The sequence below is a fragment of the Myotis lucifugus genome, unplaced genomic scaffold (assembly GCF_000147115.1).
Source record: "Myotis lucifugus unplaced genomic scaffold, Myoluc2.0 scaffold_128, whole genome shotgun sequence".
Lineage (NCBI taxonomy): Eukaryota > Metazoa > Chordata > Mammalia > Chiroptera > Vespertilionidae > Myotis > Myotis lucifugus.
In genome coordinates, this window is record NW_005871176.1 from 1,239,686 (window position 1) to 1,259,353 (window position 19,668).

At 48.4% G+C, this 19,668-nt stretch overlaps 2 protein-coding genes and 1 long non-coding RNA gene across 4 annotated transcripts in view; 1 reads left to right on the forward strand and 2 right to left on the reverse strand.

The window, feature by feature from the left end:
* Positions 1-13,731, forward strand: part of PINK1 (PTEN induced putative kinase 1) — a 16,156-nt gene extending 2,425 nt beyond the window's left edge. The window contains exons 2-8 of the mRNA XM_006094004.3: positions 2,255-2,542; positions 4,610-4,710; positions 7,760-7,942; positions 9,173-9,336; positions 10,446-10,573; positions 10,934-11,170; positions 12,433-13,731. Coding sequence (XP_006094066.1) covers positions 2,255-2,542; positions 4,610-4,710; positions 7,760-7,942; positions 9,173-9,336; positions 10,446-10,573; positions 10,934-11,170; positions 12,433-12,690 — 1,359 coding nt within the window. The 3' untranslated portion in view covers positions 12,691-13,731. The remainder of the gene's footprint in view (positions 1-2,254; positions 2,543-4,609; positions 4,711-7,759; positions 7,943-9,172; positions 9,337-10,445; positions 10,574-10,933; positions 11,171-12,432) is intronic.
* On the reverse strand, positions 7,253-12,492 carry LOC111827082. 2 transcript variants are annotated; one of them, XR_002830561.1, is made up of 2 exons: positions 12,365-12,492; positions 7,253-7,616 (listed from the first exon to the last, which is right to left on the reverse strand). It is a non-coding gene; the product is annotated as an uncharacterized LOC111827082 (long non-coding RNA). The 2 variants fall into 2 exon arrangements; XR_002830562.1 differs by having other exon boundaries at positions 7,253-7,632; positions 12,365-12,475.
* A 480-nt stretch (positions 13,732-14,211) lies between the features above and the next one.
* DDOST (dolichyl-diphosphooligosaccharide--protein glycosyltransferase non-catalytic subunit) overlaps positions 14,212-19,668 on the reverse strand; it is a 9,135-nt gene continuing 3,678 nt past the window's right edge. The window contains 9 exon segments of the mRNA XM_006094005.2: positions 14,212-14,651; positions 14,738-14,844; positions 14,963-15,083; positions 15,607-15,754; positions 16,087-16,235; positions 16,495-16,588; positions 16,881-16,975; positions 17,108-17,211; positions 18,295-18,381. Of these exon segments, the coding sequence (XP_006094067.1) occupies positions 14,502-14,651; positions 14,738-14,844; positions 14,963-15,083; positions 15,607-15,754; positions 16,087-16,235; positions 16,495-16,588; positions 16,881-16,975; positions 17,108-17,211; positions 18,295-18,381 (1,055 nt within the window). The 3' untranslated portion in view covers positions 14,212-14,501.

Genomic DNA, 19,668 nt, shown 5'->3' on the forward strand with positions numbered 1-19,668 from the left:
TCTCTACCTCAGCCCCACCACCATGGCTTTGTCCAGAAGAATGTCTGGAAGGTCTCCTGGAAGGTGTCCCAGTCTAATTAGAATATTACCCTTTTATTAGTATAGATATATATTATTGATTTTTTACGGAGAGGAAGGGAGAGGGACAGAGAGCTAGAAACATCGATCAGCTGCCTCCTGCACACCTCCCACTGGGGATGTGCCCTCAACCAAGGTACATGCCCTTGACCGGAATCGAACCTGGGACCCTTCAGTCCGCAGGCCAATGCTCTATCCACTGAGCCAAACCGGTTACGGCGGAGACTTTTCTTAACTGAGGAGCTCAATCCTCCTAAGCTTACCATCTACACGTCCTTTTCTCACACTTCACTTACAATTTTTAATTAGTTGACAGTTTTTAAAATTCAGGTGTTCGATTTCTTTTTGGGGAAAAAAATGACCAGATCTGGCATCTCTAATACTAAAATTCCATATGGTGTCACAGTAGAATAGTGGCTACTCCATTTAGATGGAGGCATATGGAGGGGAAATTCGGTTACAAAATAGGCAAAAGACATGCGCGCATATTTCACCAAGAGGAGATACAGATGTTAAATATGCATATGAAAAGATGTTCAAGATCACTAGACATTAGGGAAATGCAGGTGAAAACACCATGTGCCATCACTGCATACTTATTAGAACAGCTAAAATAAAAAATAGTAATAGTACCAAATGCTGGTGAGGATGCAGAGAAGCTGGGCTCTGGCGAGAATATAAAATGGTACGAACACTCTGGAAAACAGCAGTTTCTCTCAAAAGAAAACAAAAACAAAAAAAACATGCATTACCGTCTGACCTAGCCATTGCAGTCTTGGGTATTTACCCAGAGAAATGAAAACTTATGTTTATACAAAAACCTGTACATGAGTAGCTGCTGTGGAAAACAGCATGACAGCTCCCCCCAAAAATAAAAATAGAATTATCATATGACCCAGAAATTCTAGTTTCTGGTGTACACACGAAAGAATTGAAAGCAGGGACTTGAACAGATACTTGATAAAGGATTACTCCACAAAATATTGTTTCTGCTCCATGCAGTAGAATTGAGTTGACAAGACCAGATAGACTTTCTTTTTTTTTTTTAGGTAAAACTTATGGTGCAAGGTGTATTAGTTACAGACACCAAGTGCTTTAGGACTCCTCCAGAAGGAAAGGTTGCTGTGGGCTGGTTTGTCAGGGCTAGTTGTACTGGGAGGAAGTGATGAGTTGGGACTTGATGGAAGAGTAGAGAAGAGCCAGGCAAAATAATACAATAGAAATAGAAGGGGAGGGGAGCAGTGTGAGCAAAGGTTCCGAGAGCGGCATATGAAAGATAAATATGGGTGGTGCATAGACCAGCCGGTGAAACAGTTTTCAGATACACGAAGTACCAGGACAAGGTCCTGAGTCACCTACTGGCTAGGTTTTTGAACAGAAGAGAGAGTGACATTGAAAGCAGTGTAGTTCGATCTGGCTCAGAAGCAGGTGAAGGGATGATGTGAGAGTAGGAAAGTCTAGAGGTGGGTAACTAACCAGGGAACGGAGGGGATCAGCAGATCAGATAGGATTTGAGGTGAAGCTTGGGTGACTTCAAATGATATCACCTGCCTGAAGTACGGAAGGACCCTGATTTGGGGGAGTGCATCCCCACCAGCACCTGCATTTCCATCTATTTCCATCAGAATTATATTCTTGTTTCCTTTCTGAAAACAGAGTGAATCCACCAGATTCCTCAAAGGTAGAGAGAGGATTTAATGACTCAGCTCCAGGGATCCTCCTGATTTTACCCCCTTGTCTGCAGAAGTGACCTGAGGTCATTCACAAGTGGAGGGGTGCTGTTGACCACCATCCACTAGCTGCCTGCCAAGGCCTTTGCAGAGAGAGCTGTCTCCATCACCAGAAACCTCCAACATTGTGCTGGGGCTTGACAGGCAGCAAAGGAGTGGCGTGTGTCACCTGCAGAAATTGGAAGTTCTGACCTCTTAACTAATGTTCAGTGTTGGGTTGTCTCTGATGCAATGAAGGGACTGAGTGTGAGAAAAATTATTCTGAGTAATGAGGAAAGCAGGATGGCCTGAGCCCGGGCTGAGCAGTGAAACCTACTTTGGTTGTGTTTGTACTAGCTGCCAGTCTGGTACTTGAAGACCTTGCCCCGCTATCCTTCCCCTCCCCCATTTCCCATTACGTAGCCTTACTAGTCTCCCTCTCTCACAGTGTGTGTCTTTCCTCACAGACTGTTTTTACCCAGAAAAGCAAGCTGCTCCCTGACCCACTGGACACGAGACGCTGGCAGGGCTTCCAGCTGGAGGAGTATCTGATAGGGCAATTCATTGGCAAGGGCTGCAGTGCTGCTGTGTATGAAGCCACCACGCCCGTGTTGCCCCGGAACCTGGAGGTGGCAAAGAGCATCCGGCTTCTTGCAGGGAGAGTCCCAGATGTCATCCCACCAGGAGAGGAGGAGGCGCGAGCTCCACAGCCCCCTGCTTTCCCCTTAGCCATCAAGATGATGTGGAACATCCGGGTAAGAATGGGCCTTCCATCTTCAGAGTACCAATCTCAGGGGACCTGATGATGCTTTTTCCCAGGAAGTGGATAGGAAAAGACAGATTCTCCACAGTCCAGGTGCTTATGTAGTTGGGCTTCTTCACCCTCTCACACAGGAGTGTGAAGCCGTGTGTCTCAAAACGTAGTATGTCCACGACTCACCTGGGGATTGACAGATTCTGATCAGGTCTGGGGTGGGCCTGAGATTCTGCCTTTCAGTAAGCTCCCAGGTGACACCCGTGCCGCTGGTTGTGAAACAAAGTTTGAGTAACAAGTGCCTAAACCATTGGTTTCTCCCCTGGCAGTCCTGGCTGATCAGTTAGTTCATTTCAGGACTACAGTTACCACCATCTTTTCTCCTTCCCGAGACCTGCCTCACTGGAGAGGAGGAGCCACACTCCTTATCTCCAACCTCACCCTCCATCTTACCTCCAGATCAGAGGCTTCTTATCACCTCCCTGCTGTCGATTCTGGGAGGACTCCAGGTGTTGGGATATTGAGTTTATTCCCCCCACAAAAACAAAGATTTCTGTCTATTGAGAGTAATTTCTTTACCTTGCCATTGCATAGGCTGGCTTAGAAAATTCGTCAAGACCTGATGTTCTTTCTCCTGCCCAGAGCATACATTCAAGCCTAAGGTGAAAAACAGCCATGAGCTCATGCCGGACCCTGAAGTGCAGTTTCTTATTTTGATTTGGGGAAGGAAGGTTATTAGACTGTTGCCCTTCCAAGCTGGGTTAATAGCTAACAAGCATCTGAACTCTTTGCCTATAAAACATCCAGTGGAAGCCTCAAACTTCCACTGGTTGGGGCATGAGAGCTTTTGCATTCAGAAAACCTAAAAGACTTGATTCTTACAGGATATTCTTGATGCTCAAGTTTCTTGGGTACTGAGAGCTGTTCATAGTGAAAAGAGGTGAATAAGGTCATTTTCTTCCTCTTTGGTATTGTTGGTTGTTTGTTTCTTACTGGGAGATGGGAAAGCTGTTCTGTGATTCAGCACAACCTTTCCTAGAGTGGGCTGGTCAGGCTCTGACCTGTCTGCTGCAGGGAGCCGAGAGGCTAGGTCTGCTTGTTACCAGAGGCATCTGTGGCAGGAAGAAGGGTCCCATGCCCTGACCATCCTGATCTCTCTTCCTGCCCTGGCATCTGAACATCCTCTGAGTTGGCATGGATGACACCTCTGCCCTATCTCAGGAGGGACTAACCTTGCCACTTCGAGAGGTTGGCTTATCTTTTTTTTTTTCACCCCCCCCCCCAAAAAAAAAACACATGTTTTTATTTTTTTCAACAAAGACATGGTTACTTTTTTATTTCAAGGAGAGAAAAAAAGGTATGTTTTAATAAATACTGCGGAAACATTGACCAAACATACATTGACTTCCACATTTTAAAAAATGCAACGAAAGTTCTGCTTTTTAACAATTACATCTGATTTTCTTTTTACAATATTTAAATACAGAAAGCACTTGCCAGCTATTTTGTAATACTGCCCAAAACATAATGCTGCTTCAGTCAAAACATATTATGTTGGTAGAAACATCTTATTTCATGGGAAATGACTGGTATTTCCTTGCAGAGACAAAACAAAGTGCTTATAAAACATAGAACTAAGTTTGTAATTACCTTAGTCTCCTTTCTTGCCACAGTTTAATGGGAGCAGCAGCTTCAACACTTCAAAAATGAAGCTTTATCAATGGAAAGAAAGCTAAAAAAAAAAACCCCATATTTTTATTGATTTCAGAGAAGAAGGGAGAGGGAGATAAAAACACCAATGATCAGAGAGAATCATTAATTGACTGCCTCCCGCAGGTCCCCACTAGGGATCAAGCCCGCAACCTGGGCATATGCCCTGACCAGGAATCAAACCGTGACCTCCTGGTTCATAGGTCGCTCAACCACTGAGCCACGCTGGCTGGGCTTATCTTAAAGGTCAAAATCAGTCCTAAGCAGTAGCTGTTCTGGTCCGGATTACAAGGAGGGGTTGGACTTGCCATTCCGCTTGGGTCTGTATAATCCTGGATTCATTGTGGATTTGTTTCAGGCTGGCTCCTCCAGCGAAGCCATTTTTAGAACAATGAGCAAGGAGCTAGTCCCAGCGAGTCGAGTGGCCTTGGCCGGGGAGTATGGAGACATCACTTACAGGTAAGCACCCATCTGCCCACCAGACTGGCTGTGAGTTCTTTGAGAGCAAAACCATCATCTGTGTCCTCAGCACTCAGCCCAGTGTCTGACACGACATGCAGATGATAGCAAATGCTTACTGAATGATGTAGTTAATGATGGATTTTCGGTTGGTGGGTAATTAACTTGGGAAAGGTTGTAGATTACCTGCCGATGCACACTGGTGTGAGGAGAGAGGGCCATCCAAAACGCCCATTTCAGAAAGTAGGAAATTGATCTGATTTCTGATTCTTCCTAAGTAATGCCCAGTGGAGCACCACCTATCTGTACCAACTGAACTCTGCCCCCAGCAGAGGTAGCATTCATTCCTCTAACAATGGCAGTGCACCTAATGGTGCTGACAGATTTAAAAAAAAAAATGTGGCCTGTTCCCCATGAGGCCCAGGAGCCAGATGTGTCAGGAGCAGTCAGGTGTGGTAAGTTCTAGAATGGTGTACGCTCAGGTGCAGAGGGAGCCCAGAGGTGGTATGTGTGTGGCCAGGGTGTGGCCATTCAGAAAGGCCTCTTGAAGGGACAGTTCGTGGTGCCTTTTGAAGGATGCCTAGGCATTAGCTCGGCAAAGCAGTAGGAAAAGAGCATTGCCCTTGGGAGGAGCAGTGGACAGCTGCCTCTCGGATGGTGGCTTATAAGTCCCGTGTCATAGGTTTGAGCTGTGGCAACAGGAATTGCGCTCACTGTAATACTTGTAGACCACCAGGAGGAGGTGGGCCTGCTGCATTTTGAGTGATTTACTAGAGCAGTGGTCGGCAAACTCATTAGTCAACAGAGCCAAATATCAACAGTACTTCTTCAAAATAGACTCACCCAGGCTGAAAACCAACTTCTGCGCATGGGCCAGGAAGTTTAACGTGGTATTTTGTGGAAGAGCCACACTCAAGGGGTCAAAGAGCCGCATGTGGCTCGCAAGCCGCAGTTTGCCGACCACGGTACTAGAGGATTGATTTATTGATCTAGTTCTGTCAGAAGCAGGAAGGTAGAAATAGGGACTTAAGGGAATGTACATGGGAAACCACTTGCATTGCTTGAAAGGCGCCAGTATAACTGCGGGTCCGGCAGGTCTGTGGACTCAGCACTGTCCTCCTCTCCTGATTCCTGTGTAGGAAAAAGTGGACCACTGAATGTCAGCTGCTTTTGGGGGCTGATATTGTGGTGTCAGCTTCAGCCTGCTGACAGGGTGCTGTCACGGCGCTGTGAGCACTAAGATGTCCCTGCCGCAGAGTCCTGCCCAGACTTCTCGTCTGAAATAGTCCCCGCCGCTCTCAGTCCTTTACCGCGCCTTAGTTTCTTTTCATTGCAGTTATCACCATCCGACTGTAAATCATAGAGGAGGGTGTCTACTTATTCCCAGTCTCTTCAGCTGTGCTAGGTGCTCTCTGGGGCCAGGACTTCCAAGTTTTGTTTCCTGCGTTCCCCCACAGCTCAGTGAGTGTCTGCTGAATGGTTAGGTGAATATGGCCGAAGGTCTGTTACTAAAGTACAGGTGACATCGAACACGGTCTCAGGAGAAACTCTTCCCTGAGAGCACCCTGGGTGTATGCTACGGAGCCTTTGCTCATCTAGGGATCTCAGATTTGGCCCTTTGCATCTGCTCCTCTTTACTTCTCCCACCTGATTTCTCTTTTTTTTAATATTTATTGTTGAAAGTTATTACATATGTTCCTTCCCCCTCTCTCCCATTACCCCACTCCCCACGATTTCGTTGTTTTTTTAAATATACTTGTATTGATTTCAGAGAGAAAGGGAGAGCGGGAGCTAGAAACATCAGTGATGAGAGAGAATCATTGATTTGCTGCCTCCTGCATGCCCACAACCTGGGCATGTGCCCTTGAACAGAATCGAACCTGGGACCCTTGAGTCCACAGGCCAATGCTCTAGCCACTGAGCCAAATCGGCTAGGACCCCCGATTTCTGATCTTGTCCCATTTACAGGCTACGCTCCACCATACTGAATTCCTACTGCCCTCCCCAAGGCACCAAGCTCCTCCATGACTATTCTGCCTCTGCATGCAGTTAGCTATACTGGGCTGCCCTCCCCACAGCCTCCTGTCCTGCTCCAACACCCACATGCACATGCCTCCCCAGCATAGCCACACTCTTCTCTGGACTCCCGTGACAGCTGGCAGAGCTTTCCCATGTGGCACTGACAGCCTTGAGCTGTGATGTCTGTGGGCTCTATTCCATTCTCCTCTGCACCTGGTGTCCTTATTTCTTACCCCTTGGCTCTTCTGTTCCTGCCTGCCTTTGGCTTGCACACCTCCTTGGCTTCCAGTGGCCCAAGCAAATCTCATGTCATCCTTTCACCAGCTCCATTGCATTCGTACCCTCAGAGAGATTCTACCTAGCCCCTTCCCTTTGCCTGTCAGCCATTTGGATCTCAGATGTGTCTCAGATGTGTTGCAGTCGTCTTTGGTTGATGCTGTGAGTGTGAAGCTCCTGGAGAAAGAGGGTGGGGAGGGTAGGCAGGTGACAGCTCTACTCCCAACTGTCTGAATCCATTCATTCATTCAACAAAGGTTTATTGAGCTCATACTCCACACAAAGTGTTATTGCAAGAACTTGGAATCACAGAGATTCTAGTCCTTTCTTTACAAGTATTATCAACCTCATGAGGTATGTTACTACCTTTTTCCCTGCACTTGAGACTGAGCCCAGAGAAGTTAAGTAACTTGGCCAAGGACGTACAGTGGCAGACCTGGAGTCCAAACTCAGGCATCTAGTCTGATTCCAGGTGCTCTTAACCGCTATCTGCCACATGGGATGATGGATGGACGAAAGGATGGATGGGAAGAAGGACTGGCTTTTCTCAGGGCTCATCAAATGTGATGCATCATCTTAATGGTTTTTTTCTCTAACACCAGGCTCTGCATCTGGAACATAGCAGATCTATAGTAAATGTTTGATATAAATGATGAATAAATGAATGGCAGTATTTACTGTGGCCTTAGATTATCTTTCCAACTCTTGTTACCTGTTACTGGCCTCATACGTTTGTCCCTTTTGACTGAAACAGAAAATCTAAGGGAGGTCCGAAGCAACTGGCTCCTCACCCTAACATCATCCGGGTCTTCCGCGCCTTCACATCGTCAGTCCCACTGCTGCCAGGGGCCCTGGTCGACTACCCAGATGTGCTGCCCCCACGTCTTTACCCTGAAGGCGTGGGCCACGGCCGGACACTTTTCCTCGTTATGAAGAAGTAAGTGGCAGGAGTATGGCAGGACCTGGAGTGAGTGGGAGCTGTTCCCTGCCTCTGTACCTGGAGTCCAGGGTCACAGGGAAGAGGATCCTCATCCTTTGGGAGATAAGGCCATGCCAAGGGCAAGTTTCCATAAACAGAATCTCTTCATTTAGAACAAACTTTTCACCTTGTGCTTTTATGTAAAATACTAGAGGCCCAATGCATGAAATTCATGCAAGAGTAAGCCTTCCTTCCCCGGCTGTCGGCACAGGCTTCCCTTTGGCGCCCAGGACCCGGGCTTCCTTCCGGCTGCTGGCAGGCACCCAGGACCCGGGCTTCCCTTGCAGCCCCGGCTTTGTCCGGAAGGACATCCGGTCTAATTAGCATATTATGCTATTATTATTATAGACTTGAGGCCCAGTGTACAAAACTTGTGCAGGGGGGGTGGGGGGGGTGGGAACGGGCCCTCAGCCCAGCCTGCACCGTCTCCAATCCAGGACCCCTCAGGGATGTCCAACTGCCAGTTTAGGATCAGGCCTAAACTGGCAGTCAGACATCCCTCTCACAATCTGGGACCGCTGACTCCTAACTGCTCACCTGCCTGCTGGCCTGATCGCCCCTAACTGCCCCCCTTGCCAGCCTGATCACCCCTAACCACCTCTGCCTGCCAACCTGATCGACCCTTACTACCCCCCCTGCCGGCCTGCTCGCCCCACACAGCCTGCTGTTTGGTTGTTACTGTGACAGCATCCCGGGCAATTTGCATATTCCTCTATTATTAGTATAGATGTATGTTTTTATTGATTTTAGAGAGGGAGGGAGATAGAAATATCAACGATGAGTTAAAATTCATTGGTCGGCTGCCTCCCACATGCCCCACACTGGGGATCGAGCCTGCAACCTGGGCATGTGCCCTTGACTGGAATTAAACCCGGGACCCTTCAGTCAGCAGTCTGACTTGAACCCAACCAGCTAGGGCTGTTTGTTTTTTAACATACACAGTTCTTCTCCCCCTCTGCACCCCTTAACATTGCAGCCATGGACATTTTAAGGAAATGAGATCTGTACTATTAACATGTGAGGCCTGGCTCTTCCTAATTTCAGGATAGTGGGTGGGAACAAAGGATACTTGGGGCAAAAAGAAATCAAAAAGCTCCAGATAAAAGAGGGAAGCCCATCATCCTAGTAATAAATAAGACGCTAGCAAGTGTCAGTGCATGATAGAGATTCCGTCACCTTCTCCACCAGCTACCCCTGTACCCTGCGCCAGTACCTTCGAGAGAACACCCCAAGCCCCCGCCTCGCCACTGTGATGATGTTGCAGCTCTTGGAAGGAGTTGATCATCTGGTTCAACAGGGCGTCGCACACAGGGACCTAAAGTCTGACAACATACTTGTGGAGTTGGATGCAGGTAGGTGCCCGCCCACACCGCAGAGCTTTCCAGGGGCCTGGGGACATAGGTCCTCTTTGGTTTTTATGTCCTATTATAAGTTGTATCTATATTTAGCTCTGTACACAAGACATGAGCAATCTGTCCTTCAAAGTGGAAGCTTTCGTTCTCCATGGGATTTGTGGAGTGATTAACATTCCCAAGTTCCTTTCTGTTGCCCATGTACAGAACAACCCTAGTGATGGAAGTTTTCTTGATTAAAGTAAAAGAGGTAGACTTTAGCTCACTATAAGAAAGAATTTTCAAACTGAAAGCTGTCCAAATGTAAGCCCAGTTGCCTCTGGAAATAATGAGTTCCCATCACTGGAAGCATTCAAGTAGAAGGTGGATGGTTAATTGTTTGGGGATACTGTAAAGTAGTTCATATATCTGATCACTTTTGATCTAGATTTAAAATAAGTAAACATGCAGTTAAATTACTAGAGGAACTGGCTTCTTAAAGGAAGTCTGTGTGAATACTTTTACAAATAACGAATTCCTAATGCACCCGATTCTTAGGTGTGGATTTGGGTTTTCAGGTTCAAATAAGGGCTCTTCGAGGTCATTTGAGCCAAGCACCATCTGTTAGGTAAATTATGAGCAGTCCTTCAGCCTTGGGACAGGTCCAATGACTTCATTATTTAGACTGATCCAAACTTTTCTGCTGTTAATCCTCACTTGAGGATATTTTTTCCACTGATTTTTAGAGAGAGAGGGGAGGGGAGAGAGAAAGAGAAACATTGATGTGAGAGAGACACATCAATTGGTTGCCTTTGACCAGAAATCGAACCTGGCACCCTTTAAAGGTGTATGGGCCAACACTCTATAACCACTGAGAACACCGGCCAACCTAGATTGATCCAAACTTTTATCCAGTTCTTTGTTTGAGGGCTTTGTCAGGGAGCCTTTATTTTCTAGAGGCACTTCTGTATTGCTGGCCTTCCCATTTGGCTCTCTGCTCTCCTGTACCAACCCTGAGTCCCTGTTAGCCCCTCTCCCCTACGTCTTGATGGTGGCTTTAGTAGGTTCCTAGGAGGGCCTCTCAGAGGAAAGATGGAGAAGCAGTTGCTTACCCCCTGTCCCTTCCCCAGACGGCTGCCCCTGGCTGGTAATCTCGGATTTTGGTTGCTGCCTGGCTGATGAACGCATCGGCCTGCAGTTGCCGTTCACCAGCTGGGATGTGGATCGGGGCGGAAACGGCTGCCTGATGGCTCCTGAGGTGAGTCCTGCTGAGATGTCATGCGCCATCAGCAACTCTGGTGTTTCCACTGATAGAACAAGACTTCATGCCTCATCATTTTCTCAGCTCCTCCAGCTTTCATGACCCATGATTTGGCACCAGTCCCTTCCCTGCCACTTTGCTTTAGTCTGGATCTCCCCAGTGTTCCTGGGAGATGCATGTTTTGTCAGCACAAAGTCGACAGCATAGACAGATTCTTCTGGGTCTGAGCTACAACTCAATAAAATTCTAGGTTCCTTAGGACAGAGTTCAGATTAGCCCATGAATCAGGTGGCATGAGTAGCTTAGAAGCTTAGAAATACCAGCAACATGATTGCTCATCCATTGCTTTCTGAGCAGGTGTCCACAGCCTGCCCTGGCCCCAGGGTGGTGATCGACTACAGCAAGGCTGATGCCTGGGCAGTGGGAGCACTCGCCTATGAAATCTTCGGGCTCCCCAATCCTTTTTACGGCGAGGGTGGAGTCTACCTTGAAAGCCGAAGCTACCAAGAGACTCAGCTGCCTACACTGCCCGAGTCGGTGCCTCTAGATGCGAGACAGCTGGTGAGATCACTGCTGCAGCGGAAGGCCAGCAAGGTGAGGCCATCCCCAGGTTTTGCAGGGAATTTGCAGGTAGAAACCTCAGAGTAAAGATCAGCGCTGGGCAAGCACTAGAGCAGGGGTCGGGAACATCTGCCTCACGGGCACACAGCTCGCAACATCATTTGGACTGTCCTTGCCAAGGCATTCGGGGTGAGTTCATTAAATGTTAGCCAAGTAAATATAGCAGGCTCATTTTTAAGGTAATTTGTGTAGCCTGAGAATGATGTTATAAAAATATCCAAATGGCCCTTGGAAGAAAAAAGGTTCCCCACCCCTGATGTAGAGTGACCAACAACTCTTCTGCCTTACAAAGATTTAAAAACCAAGTACAGGAGAGCAAAACAGAGTTTAGTATGAATTGGAGTAGGGGAACTAGCCACCAAATTAGAATCCCAGCAGGTCAGCTCTTCTTGGCTTTAGTTGCTTACGTTACTCAGAGGGAGAAAGATGCATTTTTAAGAAATGTCTGTTGGAGATGTAGTTTATGGAAATGGCTGAGATCTAATGAGACAGTAGATCTAATGAGACAGTAGATGTAAAGACATGTATGAGAGCAGATCTGGACATTCTGAAGTTACTATAAGTCCGTGGAGCCACATGCGGCTCTTTGGCCCCTTGAGTGTGGCTCTTCCTAAGCCTTATGAGTACCCTAATTAACAGTGTACCTACCTATATAGTTTAAGTTTAAAAAACTTGGCTCTCAAAAGAAATTTCAATCGTTGTGCTGTTGATATTTGGCTCTGTTGACTAATGAGTTTGCCGACCACTGCTATAAGGAATCTAAAGGCTAACACAGGAGAGGCCACACGGTTGGAGTGGCAGGTCTGGTTCAGGTGGCATGCTTAGTGAACAGAGCAGAGGCAGACCAGGGTTCAAATTCTGTTCTTCCACTTCCCTCCCATCTTGCACAGTGTGCTGTCATGGTCACAGTAATGCTTTCTGCTACCAGTTACTATGAGATACAACTCCAGACAGTGCTCCTAGCAGGAGGCAGTTTGTGGGCCCTCTGTGATGGGGAGGCCCACTGGGAGCACACTGCCCCCAGGCAAACTTGTAAACATGGGAAAGCCTGGAGCATGGGTAGAAAGCAGCCAATATGTCAGGAAAGTGAATGGTAGGGGAGAGACGGGCGGAGAAGAATTTGGTTGGGACCAGGGGAGGGAAGAACCTGAAATGAGGATTCCTTACCGAAGAGGGTTGTGGGCTGAACACTTTGTCACAGATGTCCTAAGCCTCAGCTTCCCTTCCTGTTGCAGAGACCATCTGCCCGAGTAGCTGCTAATGTGCTTCATTTAAGCCTCTGGGGTGAACAAACTCTAGCTCTGAAGAATCTGAAACTAGACAAGATGATTGGCTGGCTCCTCCAACAATCAGCAGCCACTCTGTTGGCCGACAGGCTTACAGAGAAGAGCTGTGTGGAAACAAAAATGAAGATGTTATTTCTGGCCAACCTGGAATATGAGGCGCTGTGCCAAGCAGCCCTCCTCCTCTACTCTTGGAGGGCAGCCCCATGAAGGCTGCTGTAGCTGGTGAATTACTAAAAGAACTTGCAGCATCTATGTCGTGATGGTCTGTGAATGCTGAAGGGGGCGGGGGGTCTGAGGTGTGAGGGGAGAGTCAGGAGAAAAGATGGCACAGAGAGGGCTGGTCAGTGGAAAAGAAGGCATCTGGTTTGGCAAATGGGAGGAACGAGTGAGGTTCACGGTCTGTAGCTATTAACTCTAGCTGTGCGATTGTGGTGCATCTACGTACATTTCTCTTACTTTTCCTATAGAGGGCCCCATAGTAAACACCCAGGCTGCTGCAGCTACTCAACTCTGCTGTTGTGGCACAAAAGCAGTCTTAAATATGGAAACAAACAGGTGTGGCTGCGTGCCAATAGTAAAGCTTTATTTATGGACACTGAATTTCATGTATCACTTAAATAGTCTTGTTTTTTATGTTTTTAAATGGTTCTTAAAATTATTTTTTGCTTGCAGGTCATACAAAAATAGGCAGCAGGCTGGATTGGCCCATAGGCCATAGTTTGCCAACCCCCTGGTCTAGATGAAGTCAAAGGGCCTAACTCTAAAAAAAAGCACTAATCGGCCCCTATGTGTATGGATGCTAAAATTGTGGTAAGATCTTAGCCTACAAAGGTGAGAAGATACACTCAGGTGTTAACTGCTGACCACAGAGCCCTACCTTACGCTCATGTTCTGTCTTCACAGACCTCTGAAGAGTAGATGGCTGGGCTGTTAAATGAGGCTGGGCTGGGGAGGGGTGGACCTGCACGCCACTTTATAGAGGATCCAGGCCAAGGCATCGCTGTCAGCGGCATGCTGCCTGAGCTAAGGCAAGCGTTTGCACAGGTCAGTATATTGATACCAGAATGAAAAACATGCAGGCCTGGGAAACGAGAGCCTGTGCACTCCAGCTACTGCATTGAGTCTAGCAGAGCTAAAATGACCAATGGAATGGGAGTTAACAGCATGGTGTTTTAAACTTGCCGGTTTCCTCCTGACTGGCATTTCTTACAGGAATTGTGAAGAATTAAATGCGTATTTACAACTGCAGAATATGTATGTGCCTTGGACTATTTGGCTTTAAGACTGATTCTTATACCATAAAGAAAAGAATTTTGTGGGCAGAGATCAACAATGGAAGGGATTTCGCATATAATTTTGCACATGCTCTTTAGGAATATGGCTATTGCCTAACGCAGCGGTCGCCAACCGGTGGTCCGCAGACCATTCGTGGTCCGTGAGGTCCGAAAGGTTGGTGACCGCTGGCCTAAAGCAAGTGAACACATATTTAAGGTTCTTACGAAAACCAAACAATTCTGTGTCTGTTATAAAGGCAGTGCTGTTACCTTAGATTCCCATCTCAGCGATTCCCCACTGGCCTCAGTGTATTAGCCTTATTTTATCCCTTGAGAAGTTTGGAAACACTATCATTTCATAAAGTACAGTCTAGTCTTCGGCAAAATTAAGAGAGGCCACTTAGTGTTTTGTGTCCAGTCATTACCTCTTTAGCAAAGTACAGTGGGAGCCAGATGAAGTTTGAGGGTAATGTTTCTATTTATTTTAGAAATGAGAGTAGCTGCACATTTGAGAAATACCACTCAGCACGAGATGGAAAAACTTACATAAAAACCATCCCTGGACCCCCACTCCTTTTGTACTCAGTGCTACATCTCCCATTGAGGTAAGGTTATGCCACTGTCCCATGGCTTTAAAAAAATAAAAATAAAAAAGGGGGAAAAAATCCAATCCTATTAAATCCTATTAATCCAATCCTATTAAAAACCCTCCGTGTCTCCATGCTGTAAGGAGTCCCAAGGCCCTCAGTCAGACTTCTCCTTCTCCTTCATGTGTAAGAAGACGATGCTGAAGATGAAGAGTCCTGCCATCATGGAGAAGGCGCTGGCGTAGTAGGGATAGGCTGAGGGGATGAAGCGCTCATACTGCGTGTGCTGCAGTGGCCTCACTGACACCTGCAACAGGACAGAGTGACAGGCCCGGCCTCTCGGAAGCCCGGTGGGACACGCTGGCTGCAATGGGCTGTGTGGCCTGTGCTTACCTGAGTGGACGAGTACAAGTGTGTGTAGCCCAGCCGGTTGTAGTCCACTTTAAACTGGAACACACCGTACACGTCCGGCAACTTGAACTGGACACTGTACTTGCCACCTGGGGAAGATCAACACGTAACCAGGAGGGGTTCCCAGAGCGCTGCTCGGTTAGCCTCCCGACAGTGAGCCACAGGCGGGGACTGTCTTCCTGCAGCTCCTGGGAGAACCGCTTTTACCTTTCTTCTTCAGGAAGGTCCTCACAAAAGGATCGATGCGGACAAACTCCAGCTGAATGTCGTCACCATCAAAGGGGACCCACTGGCCATTAGAGAGCTGCTCGATCACGATGCTGTACTCCTGCGAGAAAAGGCCAGTGAGCCAGGGGCCTGTGACTGGAGGGAGGCTGCCACCCTCAGAGCTACTCAAATCTGGCAGGAACTCCCAGGAGCTGTGAAAACCTGGGCAAGCCCCACCCCGGGCAGTAACTGAAATACCACCTGGCAGGCTAACCCCTCTAACTCCCATCCACACCTGTTCACAGGCTGGTGGAAGCCTGCACCCAAACTGCGCTCCACGGGGGGCGGGGGGTACTCTCGGGCATCCCTGCTTCCACTCACTGCTCTGTTGCCTTTCCCCACTTCTCTTGCCGCACACCCGACTCTAACCGCACTTCTCTTGTGATCCCCACTGTCGGCAGAGTGAGTCAGAGAAGCCCCTCCCGCTTCTGCACTTCCCACAAGGTCACCCTCAAGATCTCGGTTTCTCTGCACCCAAACTGACTTTCTTCAGGGCAGAGGTTAACGTGGTCACCCATACGTAGGCCCAACACAGAAATGCTTTTGAGCTGGGTCAACATGGCCAGCTCACTCCAAGCTCTTACCACCAGGTCAGTGACAGTGTAGGCATTGGGTGGGGCTGTCTCGCCCACCCGGTGGTGGGACACAGGCCCCACACGGAGGACACCCTCTTCTTTGAACACCCAGCGGGAGAGGGCCAGAGCTAGCTCATAGTTGCCCGTCTGGGAATACCTGCAGGAGGGGAAACAGTAGAGGCTGCAGCACCAGAACCAACTCCTTCCCAGTGGGAACACAGAAATGAAAAGATGGGAGGGGCACGGCTTTGGGTGTTACCTGTACAATAAGCACACAATTTTCAAAGTGCTCCAGAGAGGCATAACTAGCTTGGAGTGCCAGCCCGACCAATATAGCAACAGTCAAATCCTTCAATAATTTTAACGCACCTAAAGATACTTAGCCTCTGACACTGTTAGCCAAAAGGCTTCTTCCACCCCATCAGAGTCCTCCCCTCTGCACAGACCCCATCACCCAGACCACAGGCCTCTAAGTCCCCTGGCATCTACCTCTGGGAGCCGGGCATGGCCTTCTGCACTGCCGAGTTGAAGAAGGCATCGCTGAAGAAGTCGAGGGAACCGCTGAAGATGACCCGGGCGTTGTTCCTGGCCTGGAGCCCAGCAATCAGGAGGGTGTTCTTCCCCACTGCATGGGGGTACTAGGAGCAACAGAGGCTGTCATCCCCAAGAGCCAGGGCAAAGGACCGCCGATGGGCCCCTAGCGCAAGAGGACCACAGGCTAGACCTGAACAACCTAGGCCCTACCTGAGACACCACTCTGCCCGCTCCCCGCTCCCCCGCTTCTCGTTTCACCGGCCTCGGCAGCGTGTGCTTTCCTGCTTAGGTCTCCTCTCCAATAAAAAAGCGCTTTGTACCAGGCCCAGGAGATGGGGTCTCGAGGCTGCAAAGGCCCCTCACCTGGGTGATAGGTTTATCTGGGAAGAAGGAGTACGAGGTGGAAGAGCCTGTCAGGATGTCCAACACCAAAGGATTGTCAGGATCAGCCACCATCCTGGGGAAGGAAGAGAACCACCCAATTCAGACCCAAGAACTGAGCCCCAAGGACCTGGGGACCCCTAAGGGCCATCTCTTCACAGGAGTGAATCCTACTTCCTTTAACTGGCAAACACTTAGCTCTCCTCTTGCCGTAACTACAAAGTTTTGACTCTTCCGTTATGACTTAATCCCACCTGCATCTTCTGGAGGAAGGAATAACCCAAATAATCCCAAGTCTGGTAGGTTTCCTGACAAAACAAAGTGACCCCTTCCCCCAGGTTTGCGTTGGCCTCTCCTTGCTCACTCACCCAACACCTCGAAAGAGGATGGGATTTAGAGACGACTTCCCAACAATGGTCGGGGCCTTCAGCAGGTTCTCGGTGTCGGCCACAATGAGCGTATGCTGCAACAGCAGAGGGGAGGCCGGTGGTCGGAAAGGTGCCCCCAAGCCAGGGGTCCCGCCCGACTCCCGCACGGTTACTAGGGTGAGCTTTGCTACAAGGGACTGAAACCTGGAAGGTGACGGTCTGATTACCTGGCCAAGGTCTGAGATGTCGTAGTTGTGATGGTCAATGACAGCTGTTTTCTCCTCATCGAACTCAATCCCACACTCACTGCCCAGCTCGCGAAGAGGGTCACCTGCACAGACCCAACAGATGCCTGGCTGAGCCCTTAGGGGTGGGCCTGGGCCAAGCTATGTCACTTGCCCTGGCATCCTTATGATTCACTCTCTCAGTCATCCCCAGGGCCCTGCAGCGTCACCAGCTGGATCCCTGGACGACAGCGTGGTAAAAATCAACAACAAACACCTGACCTCTCCCTCCACAAATACAGTGACCTTGGTTCTGCACAAGACCCCCCTTTGAAGCAAAGTACCACCTCAGCAAACCTGGCCTGGATGAGCCCCGGCTTAGAAGGTTTCTCTCTTCCTCATCACCACTTCACCAAACCACCACCCAATGTGGTTCTTAACCCTTTTCGGTCCAATGTCAAGGCTGACTCGACAGACCAGGCGCTAGGAGCAGGTCCAATGTCGAGGCTGAGGTCGACACCGCAAACCGGTTCAACATTCAATCCCGTCAATTAATTTGGACCAGACTGTTTGAATTCCAAAAATAAAATTGGACCGCAAAGGGTTAACACGTTAAGCGCCAAGCCTGTTTTGTCTTCCTTTCTGTTTAGTCCACGATACCCAATTTCACCGAGATACCCAATTTCACCGATATGCTGGTGGCACCAGTGACTGACCAGTCCGGACGGAAAGTCGAGTGTCAGTCACCGGTGACTGACATGGTGCTTAACGTGTTAAAAGCTGTCAATACTGAAAAAGGTGAAACAAGATTGGCCAGGTGTTGTTCATGGTTCCTCCTACTTCTAAGTATCTTTAAAATTTTCCAAAACAGTAAAACAAAAATTTGCTTTGTGTTCTACCCAGTTAGGTTCTCCCTACTTGTCTCCTCTTTTTAAGCAAAGAATCACCACAAAACAAGGGGGGGGGGGCCAAAAACAGAGAAAAAAACAGGGTTCCCAGCCCTTAAAAAGACCCGCATCTCATTGGTTCTGGTCATAGGCCAGGAGGGACTAAATGGCTCTGTAGTTCCCACACTCACTCCCTGGCAAGGACCACCCAATGAAGGACAATTTGGCAGCTTCCATTTGTAAAGCCCTCCAAGCTTCCTGGACAAATGGGGGAAGCAGCAGAACTTCTGAGATCAGACCTACCAATGTCTGAGCTGGCAGCTACCAGGACACTGCCTCCACCGTCAATAAAGGTACTGATGGTCTCCACGTTGATGTTGCCTCCAAAATCTGAAAAAAGTACCAGATTCAGTGATCCAGAAGGTTCCTCTCACTGCTCCTCTGACACTGGGGGGAGGGAGGGGCGGGGAGCAGACCAGCCACAATCATTAACAGAATATTGCCCTCTGGAGGCCCAAAACGAGAGGAATGTTTACCATATATGCCCTGATATAGGGCAATTCTCCCATTTTTTTCCAATGTGATGATCCAAAAATAATGGCTTGAATTCAACTTTTAGAAGTATACATTAAATAGTCAAACACCCACCAATTATAGTTGTCAAGTTATTTATACACTCTTCAAGTCACATATATAATAATAAAAGCATAATGTATGCTAATTAGACTGAACATCCTTCCAGATGACCTTCCGGATGAAACCGAGGTGGATGGAGGCAGAGGCAACTGCCGCAGCGGTGGGGGGTCAGGTCCCCTTGCGCAAATTTTGTGCATTGGGTCTCTAGTCTATACAATAAAAGCCTAAGCGACTGTTACAGCGGAATAAGAACAACCAGTTGCTATGATGCGCACTGACCACCAGGGGGCAGACAATGCAGGAGCTGCCCCCTGGTAGTCAGTGTGCTCCCACAGGGGGAGTGCTACTCAGCCAGAAGCCAGGCTCATGGCTGGCAAGCACAGCGGCAGTGATGAGGAGCAGTGAGCCAAGGGGTAAGGAGCGGAGGGTCCCAGACTGCGAGAGGGTGCAGGCTGGGCTGAGGGTCCCCCCCCACCCCCGTGCACGCATTTCATGCACCAGGCCTCTAGTATAAAATATTTGTTTAGAAATGCTGCATTTTCCCACTCACTTCATGAAACAATTTCATTCATACTCATTGCCCGCACCTTTAGAGCCACTCTGGGGGTCACCTAACATGGTTTGCAAGAGCCCATCAACTTCACTTCTGTCTAAGTTGTCTGAGAAAGAGCATTTTGGACTCTAAGGATGATGCTGTCTGTCGCTGAGACTAGTACTCATTTGCCCAACATGAGTAGGGTTTTTTCTAGAAATCCTACAGGTTTATAGCCATTGTAGCCATAACAGAGCCACTTCATATACTGTGCTTAAAAAAAAAAAATGATCACCAAAAAGGGTCATTAATTTCCAACATCTGTAATTGTGAGATTACATCCTTTTTGGTCAGTTTGGTCGGGTGACTGCCGTAAGCATCCAAAACTAGCTGTAAAGATCTGAATATGAGAATGATCCTGTTTAATTTGGTAATTTTCACATAAATAACAAACCAAAGCACCTTACTTTTCCTTCAGGCTCAGACAGACATGTATCTGGAAACCCAGC